General features: G+C 38.0%; 1 protein-coding gene across 1 annotated transcript in view; it reads right to left on the bottom strand.

Moving 5' to 3' along the window:
• Positions 1–24,102, bottom strand: part of LOC124595775 (sushi, von Willebrand factor type A, EGF and pentraxin domain-containing protein 1) — a 152,459-nt gene that overhangs the window by 62,690 nt on the left and 65,667 nt on the right. The window contains exons 28-36 of the mRNA XM_047134661.1: positions 18,072–18,310; positions 10,018–10,139; positions 7,955–8,046; positions 7,625–7,842; positions 6,996–7,248; positions 6,788–6,922; positions 1,609–1,806; positions 1,168–1,383; positions 540–683 (exon numbers count right to left, since the gene is read on the bottom strand). Of these exons, the coding sequence (XP_046990617.1) occupies positions 540–683; positions 1,168–1,383; positions 1,609–1,806; positions 6,788–6,922; positions 6,996–7,248; positions 7,625–7,842; positions 7,955–8,046; positions 10,018–10,139; positions 18,072–18,310 (1,617 nt within the window). The remainder of the gene's footprint in view (positions 1–539; positions 684–1,167; positions 1,384–1,608; positions 1,807–6,787; positions 6,923–6,995; positions 7,249–7,624; positions 7,843–7,954; positions 8,047–10,017; positions 10,140–18,071; positions 18,311–24,102) is intronic.

Here is a 24,102-nt window from a genome sequence, read left to right as displayed (position 1 = left end):
GAACAACAATTGCAATTAAAACATCTCTCACACTGAACACTTTAATAGCCTATGTAAATTTAGTGTATTAAAATGTGTATATGCACATATAAATATGCATGTGAATTTAAAAGTTCCTGATTGCAAAAAAGAAAGATAAAATATACATCTAAATAGCATAAATCAAATCATGAATGTCTAAACTGTTCTTATTTCTATGAAAGTAAGATGGACACATTACATGGCTTATATCCTTTTTAACCCGTGTAGATCAGAAAACTAAAATTTTGCATGCATAGCATTATCAATTAAGTAATGTGCTCGTTTTGTAATAATAAGTGCAGAGCAATGACAGATTTATCTCTGTGCTTCTCACTTTTTTTTTAACTCCAAGCCCCTGATACAGGTTGTAGTTATGATAAAGAAAAGATAAACATTTTAAGGTGCTGTATTCAAATTAGAGAATTTAGTTTCTAGGAAAAATAATCACAATGACAGTTCAGTATAAATACAAACAACAAAAAGTATGTCACGCATTAACAACAAGTCATCTTCCTTACCTGGTGCACACTGACAGCGATAGCCTTGAGGTAAATCAATGCAGCTACCGCCATTATAGCAGGGCTGTGATGAACATTCATCAATGTCAATTTCACAACGGCGTCCAGAGAAACCAGCTGGGCAGAAACACTGAATTCCATGGCCTGTTAAAAAGATTTCAACTTTAGATTCCATCTGCTCTTCAGAGATCAGTCAACTGGATTAAAATGAAATGGTAGTACAGTCTGCACCAAATTCAAAAACGCTCTGAATCTGGGAGATGTGCCATTGTATCAGAGAATCCAAGAGATTGGATGGTGAAATTCAAGTTTATAGAAAAACATTTGCTTATTTGCTACATTGTAGGACTGTAATTCTACTAAAATATTGGCAAATAAAGAGTAATAAGGGTTGGCTTAGCCTTTTTAACTTTGTGCAGAAGTTCAATTCTGACACTATAAGAGGTGTATTGGCCCATCTAGAGCTGTTTACTATAATTTACTTTTAATAAATCACAAATATTGTGAGAATAGCTCATTGAGTGTCAGTCCTATCCCAGATGTTTTTGTTACAATAAAATTATTGAGGTCCCATTTTAACACAAATTATATTCGTCACGCTGGAACCTGAAGCCCAACAAACACTTACCCATAGGTATACAGAGGCCTCCATGTTGGCAGGCATTCTCAGTGCACTGCACAGGTTCACATTCTTCTCTTCCAACTGCCCCTGGTCCACTAGTTCGCATGTTCCCAGGGCATTCAATACATGTCGTTTGGCCAGCCTGTGATTGGTAGAAATCTCGAGGACATGGTGCACATGGAGCTAGCCCAGTGTCTGAGTAGGTGCCAGGAGAGCACTTAGCTGCAGATAACACAATACAGGTATCAGCAAAGCAAAAACTGCTTAACAAGGGAGATATAACAAACAGTTATTGTGCACAAGAACACAAAATAATCCACCCTTAAAAACTGCAAAACTATAAGAACAAGATGGCTGTAAACTAATATTAAGCAACCCAAAAACTGTGGTAGCTTCAACTGAAAATATTATCAACTGTGCAGAAGATTCTTTGATGAGAGCACCCACCTCTGCAGAAAGACTTCCCTGGAGCTGCAGGTTGGTATGTAAAAGTGCTTGCAGGACATGCCTGACAATCTTTGAAACCTCCCGTTGGTGGCTCTCCGGTGTAACTGTTTCGTGGACATTCAAGGCAAGGTACCAAGCCAGTTGGAGAGTATGTACCATAACCACAAACTGGGACACAGTCTGTAATACTCTTAGAACCTGTTGAACATTTGTTTATTGTCACTAAAACTTTTAAAAATTATTCCAATTCTTTGTTATCTCATGAAATACGTGTTCCTTAAGTGGTATATCACTGGTAATACAACATACTAATCTCTTTCCATAATATTAAACAACAGTCAGTGTAGTAAAAAAAGGAAGAAAATTAATTCTTAACAAGAAGAGAAAGCGATGGTACTGATACAGCAATAACAATACATGACAAGGCTTTGATCATCAAAACATTAAACAGAATTAACGAGAACCCTATTCTCACAATTCTCTCACAGCAGAAACTAATATATAAAGGAAAAAGGGGAGGGGTAAGATATAAGCTACTGCGACACCACAATCAGAAAAAACATTTAAGTGCTCTCATTTAAAACTTTTTTTGTAAATTATCTATTGATAGGCTATTGAATTGATTAGGCAACTGACTTGTCCCCTTCTCAGTTCCCTATGCTGAATGTTACATTGCAGCAGAGTTCTGCTCAGTGAACTGGGGATACTAACTACTGCTTTCCAATATATTTGTTTCTTAATGACATTTGTCATAAATAAACTATATCTTTTTCAAATCAACAGCTCAGCCCATACAATCAATACTTTAAAAAAGATTAATCTTCATAAAGAAAGAAAATCATTACTTTATTCTATAAATGTGTTAATTATTCAGAAATACGTACATTCAATAACTTGCTAGCAGCCATAAAAAGTTTAGCTACTACTAAAATATCAGTTCAAGAGGAATCTAAAGGACTTAGTGGTGGCCACTTTCTCTTACTCCATTGACAGATTACTTAGCAGAACCAACTGATGCCTGTACTATTAATAGAGAGCTGAAAATTTGTATTTGCGAATACGGACTACAATACTGCCTCAAAATGCAGAAATGCAAAATTATTTAATATTTTTTTCCCATAGCTTATTGTATCTGGTTGAACTATTTTATCAAAGATAGTTTGAAATAGTCTTATTTTCTGCAGACAAATATCAAAAATGTAACTGATTTCCGGCTTCTAATATTGCACATCATCTTGGAGAGCCCAATTTCTAAAGACAATGTGCATAAGAATGAGTTTGCAAAATAGAAAGTTCATGAATGCAATGATACATCAGTGCACTCAATGCCGAGGTGCCCTGTCAATTGTGGGCAATAGAATGGTCTCTACCATGGGATTTAGCATCTCTGACTAAAGAAACTTGTATATTTGTTTGCCAACTGAAGTTCAAAAATACAATGTGGACATTTTAACATGGTAGTTTTAAGTGGCTGGTGTTTTAGGCATTGGTTCCATCAAACAATGCTAGAGATCGGGTCTACCTCATTTACGACATTGCCAACCCCAGCACACAATTGCATCATAGCCATTACTGAATGAATGGTTTATGTTGTGCATTGCTCATGGTTTTCCTACATTATTTTGAAATGGTCTATCACAGAGTATAATTATGACCCTCACAATTTAAGAAGGGGTTGGCAATCCCTATGACAATGTGCCAGTTCTGCTTTCACAGAAACATAGAATGCAGGTGCAGGCTAGTTGATCAGCAAGAAGGAGGTGAAGCTTGTCTCCCCACACTGCTCCTCTCATCTCTGGCAATTTTCATTCAAGTTTGTTTACACTTATGCCTGACTGCTAGTTTACAGTGTCTGTATTGTGCACTATAGTGACCAGAACATAAAACCTGTCAATGTACTTCAGCCATGCTGAAAGTTATCCCCTAACATGCAATCGGTATTGTAATTGTCAACTGTCGAAGCTGCGTTGGTAAAGTACCGGAACTTCAAGCGCTGATAGAAAGCACCGAAGCTGAAATCGTTATAGGTACAGAAAGCTGGCTTAAGCCAGAGATAAATTCTGCCGAAATTTTTACAAAGGTACAGACGGTGTTTAGAAAGGATAGATTGCATGCAACCGGTGGTGGAGTGTTCATCGCTGTTAGTAGTAGTTTATCCTGTAGTGAAGTAGAAGTGGATAATTCCTGTGAATTATTATGGGTGGAGGTTACACTAAACAACCGAACTCGGTTAATAATTGGCTCCTTTTACCGACCTCCCGACTCAGCAGCATTAGTGGCAGAACAACTGAGAGAAAATTTGGAATACATTTCACATAAATTTTCTCAGCATGTTATAGTCTTAGGTGGAGATTTCAATTTACCAGATATAGACTGGGACACTCAGATGTTTAGGACGGGTGGTAGGGACAGAGCATCGAGTGACATTATACTGAGTGCACTATCCGAAAATTACCTCGAGCAATTAAACAGAGAACCGACTCGTGGAGATAACATATTGGACCTACTGATAACAAACAGACCCGAACTTTTCGAATCTGTGTGTACAGAACAGGGAATCAGTGATCATAAGGCCGTTGCAGCATCCCTGAATATGGAAGTTAATAGGAATATAAAAAAAGGGAGGAAGGTTTATCTGTTTAGCAAGAGTAATAGAAGGCGGACTACCTAACAGATCAAAACGAAAATTTCTGTTCCGACACTGACAATGTTGAGTGTTTATGGAAAAAGTTCAAGGCAATCGTAAAATGCGTTTTAGACAGGTACGTGCCGAGTAAAACTGTGAGGGACGGGAAAAACCCACCGTGGTACAACAACAAAGTTAGGAAACTACTGCGAAAGCAAAGAGAGCTCCACTCCAAGTTTAAACGCAGCCAAAACCTCTCAGACAAACAGAAGCTAAACGATGTCAAAGTTAGCGTAAGGAGGGCTATGCGTGAAGCGTTCATTGAATTCGAAAGTAAAATTCTATGTACTGACTTGACAGAAAATCCTAGGAAGTTCTGGTCTTACGTTAAATCAGTAAGTGGCTCGAAACAGCACATCCAGACACTACGGGATGATGATGGCATTGAAACAGAGGATGACACGCGTAAAGCTGAAATACTAAACACCTTTTTCCAAAGCTGTTTCACAGAGGAAGACCGCACTGCAGTTCCTTCTCTAAATCCTCGCACAAACGAAAAAATGGCTGACATCGAAATAAGTGTCCAAGGAATAGAAAAGCAACTGGAATCACTCAATAGAGGAAAGTCCACTGGACCTGACGGGATACCAATTCGATTCTACACAGAGTACGCGAAAGAACTTGCCCCCCTTCTAACAGCCGTGTACCGCAAGTCTCTAGAGGAACGGAGGGTTCCAAATGATTGGAAAAGAGCACAGATAGTCCCAGTCTTCAAGAAGGGTCGTCGAGCAGATGCGCAAAACTATAGACCTATATCTCTTACGTCGATCTCTTGTAGAATTTTAGAACATGTTTTTTGCTCGCGTATCATGTCATTTCTGGAAACCCAGAATCTACTATGTAGGAATCAACATGGATTCCGGAAACAGCGATCGTGTGAGACCCAACTCGCCTTATTTGTTCATGAGACCCAGAAAATATTAGATACAGGCTCCCAGGTAGATGCTATTTTTCTTGACTTCCGGAAGGCGTTCGATACAGTTCCGCACTGTCGCCTGATAAACAAAGTAAGAGCCTACGGAATATCAGACCAGCTGTGTGGCTGGATTGAAGAGTTTTTAGCAAACAGAACACAGCACGTTGTTATCAATGGAGAGACGTCTACAGACGTTAAAGTAACCTCTGGCGTGCCACAGGGGAGTGTTATGGGACCATTGCTTTTCACAATATATATAAATGACTTAGTAGATAGTGTCGGAAGTTCCATGCGGCTTTTCGCGGATGATGCTGTAGTATACAGAGAAGTTGCTGCATTAAAAAATTGTAGCGAAATACAGGAAGATCTGCAGCGGATAGGCACTTGGTGCAGGGAGTGGCAACTGACCCTTAACATAGACAAATGTAATGTATTGCGAATACATAGAAAGAAGGATCCTTTATTGTATGATTATATGATAGCGGAACAAACACTGGTAGCAGTTACTTCTGTAAAATATCTGGGAGTATGCGTGCGGAACGATTTGAAGTGGAATGATCATATAAAATTAATTGTCGGTAAGGCAGCTGCCAGGTTGAGATTCATTGGGAGAGTCCTTAGAAAATGTAGTCCATCAACAAAGGTGGTGGCTTACAAAACACTCGTTCGACCTATACTTGAGTATTGCTCATCAGTGTGGGATCCGTACCAGGTCGGGTTGACGGAGGAGATAGAGAAGATCCAAAGAAGAGCGGCGCGTTTCGTCACTGGGTTATTTGGTAACCGTGATAGCGTTACGGAGATGTTTAGCAAACTCAAGTGGCAGACTCTGCAAGAGAGGCGCTCTGCATCGCGGTGTAGCTTGCTCGCCAGGTTTCGAGAGGGTGCGTTTCTGGATGAGGTATCGAATATATTGCTTCCCCCTACTTATACTTCCCGAGGAGATCACGAATGTAAAATTAGAGAGATTAGAGCGCGCACGGAGGCTTTCCGGCAGTCGTTCTTCCCGCGAACCATACGCGACTGGAACAGGAAAGGGAGGTAATGACAGTGGCACGTAAAGTGCCCTCCGCCACACACCGTTGGGTGGCTTGCGGAGTATCAATGTAGATGTAGATGTAGATAAAGTTGTTTTCGATTCTACTTTATACTAAGCATTTTGTCGACCCTATCTGTAGTACTTTCAAGTATAGTTCAGAAGGCTGTAAAGGCCCATGAGGTTGAAATCAATATTCGGCTCAACTGAGCTTGGAAAGAAAAATAATGTGAGTAATATCTCAAATCAGAGTGGGGAAATACTCCTGCTTCTCAACAGAAACAGTTATTTGGTGGATGCTTAAATAAAGCCAAAAGAAAAAAAAGAAAAAAAGGAAATAGCATAATAAATAAATAAATGCTGACTTCAAAATCATATTTCTAACTAATAAAGAAGGCTGCAGAATGATATCGTCAGCATTAGACAGGAAGACAAGATTAGTGATCAATGCATTAATCTAAATCAGATACTTCTATTAGCTGTTATACAGAAAGAGTTTCTAATATGCAACTCTTTCTTTTCCTCAATGTAGTGTACTTGCCTTCTTCCCTCGTGTATGTTCCAAGTGGACAGCGAATGCAGGAACCTTGTCGATCTCTGTTCTGGAAAAATCCTTTTGGGCAAGGTGTGCATGTTTTCTGTTTCTCACCAGCAAATGTACCCGCAGGACAATGCACTGTAATTTAAGTTCTACTGTAAGTAAGAAATTATAAGCACAAACATTTCATAAATAGCAATACAGTACTTACAGCAACGTGGTACATCATTAGTGTCCATGTTGAGCACTTCTCCCACATTACAATCAAAACCTCTTGAAATATTTGACTTCAAAGCACGCAGAGGTGGACATTGGTTCCCAATGGCAGATACATTGAGCAGTGGTTCTATCACAGCACTTGCGTATGGTACTGATAAATCAAATATAAGGTTCAGTGTTGATCCACAAAGGTCATATAACTGTGGCTGGCGTACAGCAGGTACTATCACAAGTATGTAATCCATCTGTTGAAAGCATAAAGAAAATGTTTCTGTGTTCAGTATACATCACTAAGGAAATTTATGAGATTCGCCTCAAACTTATTTTAAGTTCAGTATAACACTTTGAAGAAGAAGATCAAACTGAAATTTAAAAACACTCTTCCAATCTTTGGGATTGGAAAAAACTTAAAATAAGCAAGATAAAAAGAGGTATTACAGAATCAAATAAGCCTGATGGAGATTGAAGATGAATGAATGAAGTTCTATTAGATGAATGGAAACTGTTCAAGTATTAACTTGCAGAATTAACAAGTTTTCTGTTCAAGACTAGTATCTCTGTGTGGTCCAAGGATGAAAAATACTCTCTAAATTAAATGAAAGTCTAAAGAAAAATATGTACCCGAACAACATTTTCCTCCAGCAGTTTCGGTTTCACATCAATAAATGAAACATTCATATTCACATTAACAGCTGAGCATCGTTGAGTGAGTACATTGTTTAAACTTGGATAGTACTGTGACACAAGGTCTTCGTATTGCGACAGGCATAGTGATGCTACAGCTCCATTAGCTCTGTATGTAATTGTAGATACAACATGGTAGTCAGCCTGCTGAGTATCTGCACACACGAACAAGATTACTCAATATTTGTATTGAAACAAAAATAAAATAAAAAAGGAGTAACTGAATTTTATAAAACATTGCAGTGAATGACAATTTAGTAAACATACCTTCTGACACACAATCTGGGACAACGGAAGTTGGTGTCCAGGGCCTCTTGAGTTCACAACTAAATGTTTTTACAGGTTCTCCATCTGTGAACCTACAAGAAATGAAATAATTTAGTTGTAGATGTAATTAATAAAGCCTGAAATAATCAGTGTTTCATTTATTTTCTATTGTCTTAATAACAGTACTGTTTTGCACTCTGTGAATGTTAAACTCCCACAACTGAAAACACTAAATTATCCTACTGGAATCTAAGCAGGTGACATGAATAAAATCTCGAATTTATGTGTTGTTAGGAATCCTTAGAATTTTAATTTTTACCTTCGCTAACCTAATTCCTAGGTCATTATTCAAATGATTACTGGGCATACAAATTACACAAGGCAAAACACGACATAATTCCTTGCAGCCTGTTTTCTGTTTATTTACTTGTTTTTTCTTCTCTAAAAATGTAAAAAGTTAACCATTCCATTTTAATTAAAATATTTATTGGTTCAAGAATATAGTCTGTGTTTCTTTTCCACTTCCCTTCAGCAAGTGATTTTTTTTTCTACCACAGAGAAGGAACCCAATTCTGGAATGTTAAATGACAAGAAAGTCATCATAATTGTATCAAAAGAAAATTATGCATGCCCATATTAACTATGTTAACTTTATTGTTATGTATATACAAATTGCAATGCATGCCTATGATAAATAAATAAATAAAATTATACAAAGAGAGAAAGCTAACAAATTATTGGACAAAACTGCTGTCCGGTACTTACTTTCAAGAGGTGAATGTATAGTACTGCCATTAGACAGACATAAATACATGTAAAGTGAAATGTATTGACTCACAGACAGATGCAACAAAAATACTACTAAACACATAAGCTTTTCGCCAGAAGGCCTCTTTATTAAATAGACAAAATATACACACACTTCACGTATACACGTCTCACACTCACACGACTGATCTCTGCTTACTGAGGCCTAACTCCAAGCAACTACATGTGATGGGAGAAGCAATCTAGGTGGTGGGGGCAAGGAGTTGGCTAGGGTGAGAAGGAGGAGGGAGAGCAAGGTACAGGTAGGGAATGGTAAAGTATTATTTGTAGGAGCATACAGGGATAAGGTGGAGAGGGGATAGGGCAGCTAGGTGAAGTCAGGAGGTTAGATGGAGATTTGGGTGGGGACAGAAAAGGAGAGAAGTAAAAAGACTATGGGTGCACTTGTGGAACAGAAGGCTGTGGAGTGGGAACAGGAAAAGGATAGATAGGTGAAGGATAACAACTAACGGAGGTTGAGGCCAGGAGGGTTACGGGAATGTAGGATAAACTGCGGGGAGAGTTCCCATCTGTGCAACTCAGAAAAACTGGTGTTGGTAGGAAGTATCCAGATGGTGCAGTCTGTGAAGTAGTCATTAAAAATGAAGAACTTTGTGATGGGCAGTGTGCTCAGCTACTGGGTGATCCAGTTGTTTCTGGCCACAGTTTGTCAGTGGCCATTCATGCAGAGAGACAGCTTCTTGGTTGTCATGCCCATGCCTTTAATGGGATAGATGGGTAGCCCTGTCTTTGATGGGATAGTTACTGGATTGTGATCAGACTGGAGTAGGTGGTGGCGGAAAGATGTATGGCACAGGCCTTGCATCTAGGTCTATGACAGGGATAGGAGTCATGAGGCAAGGAGTTGGGAGCAGGGATTGTATAGGGGTGGACGAAGATATTGTGAAAGTTTGGTGGGTGGCAGAATACCACTATGGGAGGGGTGAGGAGGACAGTGGGCAGGACCTAAGACCAAAGTTGAACCTATACCAATTAGACTCAACCTAAGGCCAATGTTGAACCCTAGGAATGGAATGGCAGCCAGAGACTGTGGTAATGTGTGTGTTAGCTGCATTTCTGAAAATGTTTGTGTATGTCTGTGTAATCTTTTTGTTGTGCCTGTCTGCAACTCAACATCTCTGTTATATGGTGAGTAACAATATATCTTTTTTATAACATTGTCCGTATTCTTACTGTAATATTTTATTCCACAATGTATTATACAACACAAGCAACTTTCTTGAGAAATTACTTACCGGAATCCTGGATTGCAAGTTGCAATGCACTGGAGCCCCTTCTCTCCAGGAAGACAATTTAGTGCACCGTTTGCTGGTGGATGAAGTTCCCAATCCACACAAGGAGTTGCTTGCACCGCGACCTAAAACAGTGGAGCAAAACATAAGCATGTCAGCAAGGCAAACTAACAGCAAGTATTATTATGCTAATGGATATTTAATCAAGAAGTTGTTGTCTCTATGATTAACAAGGAGATATATTACTGGACTGTTACACAAGCATTCACTGCACACCAGGTAATAGATAATATATCATTTTCTGACACACCTAAAAAGGACATTTTAGAGTTTACTGATACTTTTATTATGAAATAATTAAAATTTTGTCAAATACTGCTGAAAACATGTAATTAGCATTCTGAACTGAATGAGCAGAGAGAAAGCCGAGACAACTTGTGATCACCAACAAGGAGCAGCAGCCGTAAAATCTTTCAGTAAAAATCTTCTGCTGTTTTTCTTAAATACATAAATAAAATGACAGACAATGAAGTAATATGAAAATAAATGGCCATTCTACAGTATCCACGTTAAGACTACTTCACAGAAAGGTCTTTCTTGCATTTAGTAATGATCAAACTTGGCATAGTACTATAAAGAAATAGTAACAATATTTAGGATCTCACCTAATCTCCATTTATTTTGAAAAACAGTAAAATCTCATTAAGACACTCTTGTGTATAGCATTTTAGCATGTAAAATGCTCTTTCATTCCTGTCACACAAGAAGCTCCTAAAAGATTGTTAATATGTAGCAGACAACTTAACAGGTAGCACAATGGAAAATGCAGTCTATTGTTGTTATAATTTGAAACCTTACTGACTATTAATCGACCGTGACAGTTTCAAAAATATAAAAAGGTTTTCAAATGCCACTACCAGTCACAAAATTTGTTGACAACTAAATTATTTATTTAGTGACATGTTTTAAAGTGATACCTTATCATCAGGCTATACTGGCAATATAAAAACACATGAGGCCTGTTCAGAAAATTCCAGAACTTTGTCCACAAAATTTTTTGACACGTACAATTTACTTACTGTACACAGTCTCCTTCAATATTCTCCTCCACAATTGATACATCACTCGGAATGCTGTTTCCTCTTTTGGAAGCAGTCTTCGTACGTCTGTTGCTGGATCACGTGAAGCCCCATATGCAAATTTTCTTTTATCTCATCTATCATTGCAAATCTTCAACTTTTCCGTGGGATTTTCAACTTTGGAAATAAAAAGAAGTCCACAGAGACCAGGTCTGGAGAGTACGGAGGATGAGGCAGGACAGTGATTTCGTTTTTTGTGCAATAGTCATGCACCAATAGGGATGAATGTGCATGTGCATTATCATGACGCAAGAGCCATGAATTGTCTCACCACATTTCAGGCTATTTCCTTCTCACATTTTCTCGCAGGCATCACAAAACGTCCCGATAGTACTATCGATTAACAGTTTGCCCCTGTGGCACGAATTCATGATGAACTAATCCTTCAAAGTCAGAGAAAACTATCAGCACAGCTTTGATATTTGACCCGACTTGACGAGCGTTTTTTAGTGTTGGAGAACCTTTCCTGAGCGACTGTGAAGACTGAACTTCGTTTTCAACATCACATCAGTAGACCCACGTCTCATCACCAGTTATGAGTCTCTTAAGGAACATGTTGTTCCCATTTGTGCAATCCAAAAGCTCTTTGCAGATTGCAAGGCGAAGGTCTTTCTGGTCTTGACTCATGCGTATTGGGATGAACTTGGCGGCAACACGATGCATTCAGTATTTCGTGACATGATCCAACTGAAGTGTTACATTGTTTTGCAATCTCTCGGACAGTCAGTCTTCGATTGGCATGCACAATTTTGTTCACGGCCCTCACATGAGCATCATCAGTACACATCAAAGGGCATCCTGAATGAGGGTCATCTTTAACTTCCATCAGGACATTTTCAAACCATGTGAACCATTCGTAACACCGAGTATGCCTTAAGCACTCATCACGATAGGCTTCCTGCAGGGATGGCAATCATATTTCACTACAACACACCATTGGTGCGAAAATATGACTACTCCAGAACTTTTTAGACAGACCTCATATTAAAGCTTCTTTGCATGACTGCTGTGGGAATCCTATGGAAAGAGAGAAAGATAACCTTTTAGGAGATTATAATTCTCTCTCTCCACAGGATAATCACGGCAGTCATTTAAAGAAGCTTTAATATCTGTATAAACATGTTTTTGCAATACCAATATAGCCTGATGACAAGGTATCACCTCGAAACATGTTGCTAATAAATAATTTAGTTGTCAACAAATTTTGTGACTGGTAGCGTATTTGAAAACCTTATGATACTACTATTAACAATTATAGCTGGAGCCTCCCTCCTAAACACATTTCTAACTTCTAACTGGTGACCACATTCCTACTATACGTAATGTGAAAGTTAGCAAAGAGAATGACAATATTTGCTTGTGGCAATGCTGATGGGGTGGAAAACTAAAGTATCTCATAATTGGTGAAGCTGCAAATTGCTCATGCATTAAAAACATTCACAAACAAATCAGCATTAAGACTGTGCTTCTTGTAGATAATTTTGCACTTCACACAAAAGGCAGTTTGCTGTAAAATATTGAACTGTCTTTCCTTCCTCTTAGTAGGGCCAGTAAACTTCAACCCATAGATAAGGACTTGTAAAACTGATAAAACAATATTATGGAAAATGACATATTACTTTCAACACACTATTTGTTGGAATCTAATACAGATAAAAATTCACTTGACATCTTTCTATGAGGCAGTCTCCATGCCTTCCGAATTAACTACGTAACTGTAGACCAGATGTGGCTTAAATTCAAAGAAATGGCATCAGCAGCAATTGAGAGATTTATATCAAATAAATTAATAAGAGACGGCACTGATCCCATATGATACACAAAGCAGGTCAGAACACTGTTGCGGAATGAATGAAAAAAGCATGCCATATTTAAAAGAACACTAAAACCCCAAGGTTGGTGAAGTTCTACAGAAGCTCAAAATTTAGCACAATATCAATGTGAGATGCTTGTAACAGTTTACAAAATGAAACTCTGCCTGAAAATCTGACAGTAAGTCCAGAGAGATTCTGTAAGGTACACCAGCAGTAAGACGCAATCAGTATCTTCACTTTGCGATAACGGTTGTAATGTTACCAATGACAGTGCACCAAAACGGAGTAACTAAATACAGTTTTCCAAAGAGGATAAATATTCCAGAATTCAAATCAAGAACTGCTGCCAACATCTGAAACTTAGAGGCAGATATCCTCATTGTAGAAAAGCAACTCAAATCACTTAATAAAGGGAAGTCTTTCAGTCATGATTCTATACCAATTACATTCCTTTCAGAGTACATGATGACACAATATCTCCATATGTAGCAATCATATGCATCCGTTCTATTGGCAAAAGATCAATACTCAAGAAAGGAAATACGAGTAATCCACTGAAATACAAGTCCTTGTCACTAACATCTAGCTGCAGTAGGATTTTGGAACATATACTGTGGCTGAATATGGGGGACTGATGACCTTAGCTGTTTAGTCCCCCTTAAACATCCCAACAACCACCACCACCTGTGGCTGAATATTACAAATTATCTCAAGGTAAACAATCTATTGACACATGGTCAGCATGGTTTCAGAAAATATCATCCTCCTGCAACACAACTAGGTCCTTATTCTCTTAAAGTAATGAGTGCTATCGACAGGGATCTCAAATTTATTCCGTATTTCTGGATTTCCAGAAGGCTTTTGATACCGACTGAACTGTGGAGGACTTGCAATCAATTTCACGTGCCTTTATTTCGGGCATTATTTACTGGCGCTTCTACTGGCAGCACAAATCAATTGTAGATTGTTGCTGATTATCTCTGGCAGAAGGAGTCCTAAAGTAGGCCTTGAGCAGCACTGATGTGGTCAGTAAGAGCGAGGCAGCGAGTGACAGCAGACAAGAGGGCTTCCACGGGTCAGTTCCAGTTATAGTTGGTCAGTTGGCCATTAGCTCTGTTTATGACAAGACTTGGTGTAACTGGTGAAGTCAGAGTTACGACACTGAGCTGAGTACAGCGTCTTTCTGTCCAATCCCGCTGATACGTCCAGCTTTGATATTCCATGCTGTGCAGGAGCCGCACTGAATATTTCCAGGATTATGAAATATCTGCAACATTGTGCATTTGTCCGTATTTCTCACACTAAGACACACCCACCTCTATTATCTCTGCTTGGTGGCTTACTGAAATATTTGTTTGAGCATAACTATCTGAGCAAAGGCTCTGTTGCTTCAGATTATTTATATTTCTGATCAGTTGAATATTTGGTTGTGTATGTAACTGTGCCTGTATTGGAGATTTCTACATACAACTGAGAGATTCATTGCAGTACATTTTGTGTTAGATATATGCAGTGTCAAAGGCCAATTTCAGTGGTAAACCTTAATGTTAGATTTTTCTATTGATGTGGTCATCACCTTTCTTGTGCCATATTATTCTGGGAAGTGGTTTGGCATAAGCCACAGCAACAATTTTTCATGTTAAATTGTGATCTGAAGTGTTTTTAAAGATTTTGTATTTAATCTTTTATTTTATATTTTGTTTGCTTTATAACAGAAATTTCCTGTATTCAATATATGTGTTAAAATTGTGTTATGGATTCCAGTTCTAAATACCACGAAAGAAAGCACTGCTTGTAAGATCTAATTATTAAGTACCGCCTCATATAGGCATTTATTAAGAGGCATTTATTAAGTTTTCCTGTTTTATATTTTATTCAGCTAAATGGTTTAAGAGACACCTTTATCACTACTATGCATTCTTGATATTTTGTAAATTTGGTTAAAGATCAATTTTTGGAATTTGGTTGCATATTAAGAGGCCATATGCTGACCATTTCTTGAGAAGGCAGCCATTAACATTGGTTTAACTTGTTTGTTTGGCCTATGTTTCACCTAAGTGATGTCTGTTAACAGCCCTATTTAGTCTTCTGAGCTTTGCTACTGGTTGTTTAGCAGCTGGCGGCTGTGGGGGCTTGTTGCTGTTATGCACTGCCTTGGCATTTATTGGCTGCCTTTGAGACATGTATTGCCTTAACATGCTGGTTCGTGCTGCCTGTTAATAAATTTTAAATTATGTTGTGGCTATATTACTTATTGTTCTGATCTATGGAACCTTTGGAATATGCTTGTATTGCCCATGTTATGAATTTTGGGTGGCTAAGTTTTTTCTTAACTTGCTTAAGCACGTTTTTTCTTAACTTGCTTAAGCACTATTCTTGGATATTGTGTTAGGTGAATATTTCAAAATCATTAAACCATAATTACTGGTTTGAGCCTAAATTGGGATTGTACTTGCCTCACGTGTGGTCAACCTTAATCTATTTTGCCATTTTGGTGCCTGATAAAATTTTCCATACATTTTATGATTTTATGCTGAATTCAACAGTGTGTTTGTTCTCTTGTGTTTTGATGGCATGCATGATTAAAAAAATTAATTACTTTTCCAAAAATTCCTTGAAGGCCTTAAGTGATGTTTTCTTAATTTATCTCATTTTATAAGGAAAGAAGTTCCTGTTCTATATTTATTCTGGCACTGTGTTTTGTGGCTTGTTGAGGCAAAATCATTCCTTAAAGCTGTAAGTAACTAATTAGCCTTACCCTGTCACTCATAATTATTTTTGATTATTGTATTTATTTATTCATGCTCTTATGTGGTGGTTAAATAAATGTAACCATTCAAATGACAAACGACACTGCTATTCTGGGTTTGCCCTCTCATGCTTTCCTTGTCCAGCCAATCCTACTCACAAACAGCTTTTAATCAAATTACATGCCTATGGAGTATCGTCTCAGTTGTGGGACTGGATTCCTGAAATTCTGTCACCAAGGTCACAGTTTGTAGCAACTGACAGAAATTCATCAAGTAAAACCAAAGTGATATTTGGCATTACCCAAGGAAGTGATATAGAGCCTCTGCTGTTCCTAATCTACATAAATGACTTAGGAGACAGTCTGAGCAGCCCTCTTAAATTGTTTGGAGGTGATTCTGTCATTTACTGTATAGTAAAGTCACCAAAAGGTCAAAACCAATTGCAAAATGATTTAGACATGATACCCACATAGTGCAAAAAGTGGCAATTGACTCTAAACAATGAAAAGTATGGAAAAGAGGAATCCATAAAATTTCAGTTAATAAATCACAAAAATCTAAAGGCTGTCAATTCAACTAAATAGCTAGGGATCACAATAATGGACAACATATATTGGACAACTCACATAGATTAATGTTGTGGGGAAGGAGAACCAAAGACTGTTTTATTGGCAGAACACTTAGAAGATGCAATAAATCCACTAAACAGATTGCCTATGTGACAACTGTCCATTCTCCGCTAGAGTATTGCTGTACAGTATAAAATCCTTACCAGGCAGGTTTGACGGGGCACATCAAACAAGTTCAAATAAGGGCAGCTAGTTTTGTACTTTCGTTAAACAGGGGAGATAGTGTTATGGATTTAATACACAAGTTTGGGTGGGAATCATTAAAACAAAAGCATTTTTCGATGCAGTGGGAACTTTTCATGAGATTTCAATTTCTAGCTTTCTCCTCAAAATGCGAAAATATTTTGTTGATGCCCATCTACAGAGGGAGGAATGATCACCATAATAAAATAGAGAAATTAGAACATCTACACACACTTTTCAAGAGTGGAAAAGTAGAGAAATAGTGTGAAAGACATTTGATTAACTCTCTGCCAGGCACTTAAGTGTGATTTGCAGAGTAGTCATGAAGATGTAGATGTACATGCAATGAGTTTTATTTCAATAGCCTAGGATGCCACAAACCCTCATCATCAAAAATTATTTTCAGAAAGCTGATTTTTTTTAGGTGAGTCTCTTGGATTTGATGGGTAATTTCTTTTTATGTTCAAGATTTGTGGGATTTTTTTTCTCCCCCTTATAGGAAACTGGAAGCACAAAAATGTTGAAAGTAATGGTTCTGATGATGGCAGTCAGTCTGTGAAAAGTGCAGAAATGTTTAACATTTTGTTCCAGATGATGAAAATGTTACAACGTCTCGTATACTGAGATAGATTAAATAATAGATGATGTTGGAGTAGAAAATGATATTGAAGGTGAGACATAGTTAGGATGTGAATCAGAATCTATTCCCCTGAAATGTCCAACCCTGAACAAGATTAGTCTCATTTGCAGATATATCTATGTCAGCAGGAAACTTAGAGAAGTCTGTTAACCATATTCTTAACTATATAAAGATTAAGTGATTATATACTATTTTAGATGGAAGTAACAGGCACTTCACAAATTTTTAGTTGGGATGTCTTATATACAGGGGAAATTACAGCCCATTATTTATCACTCACAAAGGGACTGTGAAGAAAAAAGATCAGGTTCATTACAGCACACTCAGAGGCATTTAAACAGTTGTTCTTCTCTCACTCTGTACATAAATGTGAAAAAATCCTAAGAACTGGTACAATGCGACGTACTCTCTGCCATGCACTACACAGAGGTTTGCAGAGTAGGTAATTCAACATTTACATTATTTAGTACTAAGGACTGAAAACTGAAACATCTATTTTTGGCAAAGTCTCACCTATTTTTATCAAAATTTGCATCTATTTTTGGCCAAATTTGCAACTTTTTTGTTTTTAACTGATTATATACATCAATTTAAAATGTTGTTACCCTATTTGCATGAAGATGAAGCCTGAGCATTTTGAAATTAACTGTTAACTGAAAGTGGCGATAGAGAAACTTTTTGAGTTGCTTTTGCTGAAAATTCAACAGGTTGTTTTCTGAAATGGCCTATGTTTTCTTATAGTAGCTAGTAAAAAAATATATGCATTGCTACACATATTTCTAGTATGTTATTTCTGTGGCATTCATTGTGGAAAACAGATATGTTAAAGGCAAAACGAAAATAATTAGTTCATTCACTGAAGATAAAGTAAAATGAAAATGTCAATGTTTATACACACATACCTGAAAATGGCACTTAGCTTCATTTCCAAACTTATCAGTTGCCACAACAGTAACATTTTCGAAGCCTCCAATAGGAATAGTTGCCCTTTCAGGTATAAATCTCACAGTAACTTCCCCAGATGCATCAGACACATTTACACGACGTCGTGTATCATTGAAATTGACGGCATAACTATCTTGTCGGTCAACAAGCTCAATGACGTAACTCTGAGGACAGCTAAGTAGTGGTGGTGTGTCATCTAGGAGGGAGAAAGGTCAGTTATTACACATCTAAAATATGAATCCTAAACACATGTCAAAAATAAATACAATTATTTTGGTTAAAATGTAATTAATACAACTGCTGGCATTCGTGAGGTCAAAAATTTCACAAAATTCATCATTCTAAATGATGTACCCCAGCCTACAATACAGCATGTATTTATGAAGGCATGTAGTCTCACGTATTTTAGAACATAAAATAAAGTTGATGAAAGACATTTCTGCCAATAGTATTCCAGTGATCTTCAAGCAGTAGGATTGAAATATCTGACTGTTGTGACAGGAAAAAAGATCGAAATAAAAACTTTGGTTGGATACAAGGATAAAATGACCAGGCCACACAATTTGGTTGAAGAACTCAAGTTGTCAGTGATTTTGCCCAACATCACTGCCAGAAGCAAAAGACAGACTCAAATGAATTTGCTGAATACTAGAATTTTTCCTCACAACTTTTGTCATTTAGTTACTGAGACTGCTTTATCCAATATACATCAAAAATATCATGGAACAACCACCTATGAGAGGAGCATAATTAACATTGTTGTAATATTACACAATAAGATAGCAGAGGAAATAAAAAATGCTACTCATCAAATATTTAAAGCTAAACTAAAGGCATTCCTAATAAAGCACTGTTTCTATTCTGTCAGAGAATTTTTGAATATGTAACAAAATTAATTGTAATAGGTACCTATTTTTAATTTGCCTACTATTTTGCTAATATTATGTATTATTGTAACTTATCTTTGACCTGTCCAATACCAGTAGTACAATTTGTGCTGTATGATTAAACTGGTCAATAAAAAATCAAATCAAATAAGTTTGCTCTGTTTCTATCCTTTGAACTGCATATGACAACAAAAATCAAGAACACTTCACACTTTTGTGAAAAGCCTGTTGCATTCTCTCTGTGAATGACTGTTCCTTCTTGTTCATGAAGTGCATGCAATATGAAAAAGAATTATGAATATGGATTACGTGCAATGCTTAATTTTTGTATCCCTCCAGTTTCACCTTTACATTAAAAAATACTTTCTTCAGGAAAGTGAATGTTCTACAGTATGTAGACAATACAAGAATCAATCTGAGGGTATGTCTGCACAGGGACAAAAAGGTACAACTGACTACCACAATGTTTTGACTCAAGTAATGGCTTACAAGAAATGGGTTGGAAATATCCACAGCAAAATTATCTCCAATAATGTTTTCTAGTACAGAATGATGTCGCCTGAGGTAAATGTGTTTGGCCACACAACTTTCCTGTGATGGGAACTCCTTATCTATGAAGAATTAACCTGGCAGTCTTAAACAAAGCACATATCTCATAAATGTGGGATGGCTACTGACAGAAACAGAGCTATGAAGGGGTAGTTCAATGTTCCCATAATTCTCACTCTTGACCAGACAATGCACAACAGATGCCCACATTTAATGCCATCACAATAGAGCCCATGAGTGCAAAAAATGTATAGTAACATATTATTGTGTGGTTCAGTAGTTCAGATATATTACCTGTACAAATAAGGTGGCTGTTCGTCACAAGTTAGGGGCCAGTCACAAGCTAAGAGCCATTGAATAACAAACATTTTATTCTAAAAATGATTTTCTCATATCTGTCACTTCTATGACTACATACACTGAAGCACCAAAGAAACTGGTATAGGCATGCGTATTCAAATACAGAGATCTGCAAACAGTCAGAATATGATGCTGCGGCCAGCAATGCCTATTTAAGGTAACAAGTGTCTGGCGCAGTTGTTAGACTGGTTACTGCTGCTACAATGGCAGTTTATGAAAATTTGAGTGAGTTTGAACATGGTGTTACAATCAGCGCATGAGTGATGGGACACAGCATCTCTGAGGTAGTGATAAAATGGGGATTTTCGTATACAACCATTTCACGAGTGTACAATGAATATCAAGAATCCGGTAAAACATCAAATCTCTGATATTTCTGCAGCTGGAAGAAGATCCTGCAAGAATGGGACCAACAATGAATGAAGAGAATTGTTCCTCGTGAAAGAAGTGTAACCCTTCTTCAGATTGCTGCAGATTTCTATGCTCGGTCATAACAAGTGTCACAGTGCAAACCATTCAATGAAACATTATCAATATGGCCTTTCAGAGCTGAAGGCCCACTCGCGTACCCTTGATGACTACATGACACAAAGCTTTACACCTCGTCTGGGCCCGTCAACACCGACCTTGGACTGTTGATGACTGGAAACAAGTTGCCTCGTTGGACAAGTCTCATTACAAATTGTATTGAGCAGTTGGATGTGTACGGTTATGGAGACAACCTCATGAATCCATGGAACCTGCATGTCAGAAGAGGATTGTTACATGTCAGCAGGGTATTGTTAAAGTTGGCAGAGGCTCCGTAATGGTGTGGGGCATGTGCAGTTGCAATGATATGGGACCCGTGAACATCTACATACCACTCTGACAGGTGACACATACGTAAGCATCCTGTCTGATCACCTGCATCCATTGGGAAATTCCAGCAGGGCAATGCGACACCCCAAATGTCCAGAATTGTTACAGAGTGGCTCCAGGAACACTCTTCTGAGTTTAAACACTTCTGCTGGCTACCAAACGGCCCAGACATGAACATTATTGAGCATGTATGGGATGCCTTGCACAGTGCTGTTCAGAAAAGATCTCCATCCCTCGTACTCTTACACATTTATGGTCAGCCCTGCAGGATTCATGATGTCAATTCTCTCCAGCACTACTTCAGAGATAAGTCAAGTCCAATTCACGTCGTGTTGCAGCACTTCCGTGGATTGGTGGTGGTAGTGGTGGTGGTGGTGGTGGGGGGGGGGGCTACATGATATGAGGCTGGTGTACCAGTTTCTTTCACTCTTCAGTGTATATTGGTGTGTTACAAAAATATATTCAATTGCACGTATGTTATTTATAGAGGTAAGGTTACAGTTAACATCTTAAATGATAACAACTGCATTTTGTTAGCATTTAAATTTATATCTTGTTCATGAAAATATGTAATTATATTTATTACTCCACCTGTTGCAGAAGACAAGTATTTTTGCCAAAAAACAACAGAGATGTGTAATTTCCATAACTCACTATTTTGGAGTTTGTTGGCTAGGTGGCATCATTCACACAGACTAAGAAAGAAGGGAGCTAAGAATTGACCCATAGGGGACTCCTCATTTCACTAGAAGACTGGGAGATTACAGCTTTGATAGGTTACCTTTGGGCACTGCTTCGAGTTTGACAGGTAGTTGGTTAGCAGAAGTACTGCTGAATCTTTCAAAGTATATGTCTCAAGTTTCTTTATTAAAAGGTCATGTTTAACTTAGTCAAATGTCTCAGCAAGATCATGGAATATGCCTGTTGCCACATTTCCTTCGTTTAGTACACTATACAGGGTGTCCCATTCATCTTGACCACCCCAAATAACTGTTTGTCCAGATGCAAATTACAAAATGTTTCAATCAAATGTTCTTTAGCCATCAGGGGGACATCAGTCAGCATGATTGCCTTCGTTGTAGCTTTGTTTTTTACAAAGATATTAACAGCGGTATGACTTTTTTTAAATGGCATCCTGGATTTTTTATTCGGCAATTCATTTCCTCTCCTAAAGACCTATTCAAAAATGTATCATAGAGTACCATTCACTGAAACACAACATTAATAAAGACATAACACAACAATGACTCCGAGCCCAGGATCACAAACTCGTCCACTTGCTGGACTTGTCAGAAAACAAATGAAAACCAAGTAAAAACATAACACAAAATTGAATTTGACTCTCCTGACCCATTGCCCAGGAGTAGAACATTCAAAGGTGCTCAAAGTGGTGACCCTGGACACCAATACACTGGTGTACTCGTTGAATGAAAGAATTATTTACTGTTTCCATTGTTGCCTGCTGGAGAGAATTACAAGCAAGCACGATACGTTCCTGCATGTCCTCTGGAGTTGTTGGAATATCGCGATAGACAACGTCTTTAATGTGTCCCCAAAGAAAAAAGTCCAGAGGATTTAAATCAGGAGACCTAGCAGGTCAACTAACTGTTCCTCCTCAACCAATCCATCTGGCAGGATACCTTCAGTTCAGAACACGACGTGCACGCAAGGCATTATGTGCTGGACATCCATTGTGTTGATACCACATAAGGATTCTGGTACCTAGTGGCACTTCATCCAGAAGAGGAGGAAGATTTCATCTGAGGAAGTTGCCATACACTGTGCTGTTTAGGCTACCATTGATGAAATATGGGCCAATAATTGTAGTACCAAGCATCCCACACTAGACGTTAACTCTCCATTGATGCAACTGTTGCACCTGTCTAAGCCATCGTGAGTTGTTGCTGGACCAATAATGCATGTTCCTTGTATTTACCTGTCCTTTGTTTGAGAACAAACATTCATGGGTAAATAGAACATTGGAGAAGAAGTTCAGGATGGTGAGGATATGGTGCTGTGCCCACTGACAGAACTGTACACAATTCGAAAAATCATTCCCATGCAATTCTTGATGTAGGTGTACATGGTAAGGATGGAACTGGTGATGTGTAAGAAAAAGATGTATACTGGTTTTAGGAATGCCAATCTCATGTTCCAGCTGTCGTGTGCTCACATGTGGATTCATAGCAACAGAAACAAGAACAGTAACTTTGGCAGCTTCGTCTGTGTGAGTGCTACGATGATTGTGTTGTCGTGGGTTGAAACTTCCTGTTTCCTGAAGCGTTGCAATGAGACTAGAAAACATCCGTCAGGAAGGTGGATTTTTGTCAGGATATCGCTCTCTGTACAGCTCCGCTGCCTGCATAGCATTTTGCTTACCCTCAACAACAACAACAACAACAACAACAATCAAAGAAATGTTATGTTGAAGCAGTTTGTAGGAAGGACAGCCTTTACTGTATACCTACTCTACACAGCAGTATTTAAAAGGACTAAACTACTGGACTAAATGTACCCATACATAAGAAAAGAATATTGCAATTACTGTTCTGCTAACTTACATTCCCCATAGATGAGTAGTATTTGTAACTTCTCTTAGTTGGTGTACATTCTACTCACACAACTCTTCAACTGATGATGGTTGACAGAATGACGGGTGTGCATTCTACTTATGTTTACATTTGTCCTCTGTCAACATCAGCATGTGGATGTGTTCCATTACCCCGAGTACAGGCACTAAGTTCTGGGAGCGTCAACGTCTATGTTGTGTTATATAATCAATAATGTTGGGTTTCAGTGAATGGTATGCTGTGATACATTTTTGAATAGGTCTTTAGGAGAGGAAATGAATACCAAATAAAAAATACAGGGTGCTATTTAAAAAACTCATACCACTGTTCATATCTTTGTAAAAAACAAAGCTACAGTGAAGGCAATCATGTTGATTGATGTCCCCCTGACGGCTAGAGAACATTTGCTTGAAATATTTTGTGATTTGCATCTGGCCAAACATTTATTTAGGGTGGTCAAGATAAATGGGACACCCTGTATATATATGTAAAAAGTCAGAAATTGCTTTGATGATGCCATGGTCTTTCCTGAAACCATGTTGTGTTTCAGTGAGTAGATTACTTTTCATGATATAGTCATGAAGTTATGAAAGTAAAACATATTCAAAGACTTTGCTAAATGTGGGGTTAATGAAACTGGCCTAAAGTTTTCAATGCAGTTTTTGGATCCTTTCTTATATACAGATTTAACTAAGCACATTTTTAATGAATCCAGGTAGGTGTTTCCCCTTATACAGCTGATAATGAGATAGGTGATATATGTT

The sequence above is a fragment of the Schistocerca americana genome, chromosome 2 (genome assembly GCF_021461395.2).
Source record: "Schistocerca americana isolate TAMUIC-IGC-003095 chromosome 2, iqSchAmer2.1, whole genome shotgun sequence".
NCBI classification, from domain to species: domain Eukaryota; kingdom Metazoa; phylum Arthropoda; class Insecta; order Orthoptera; family Acrididae; genus Schistocerca; species Schistocerca americana.
This window is presented reverse-complemented; position numbering and strand designations above follow the sequence as displayed.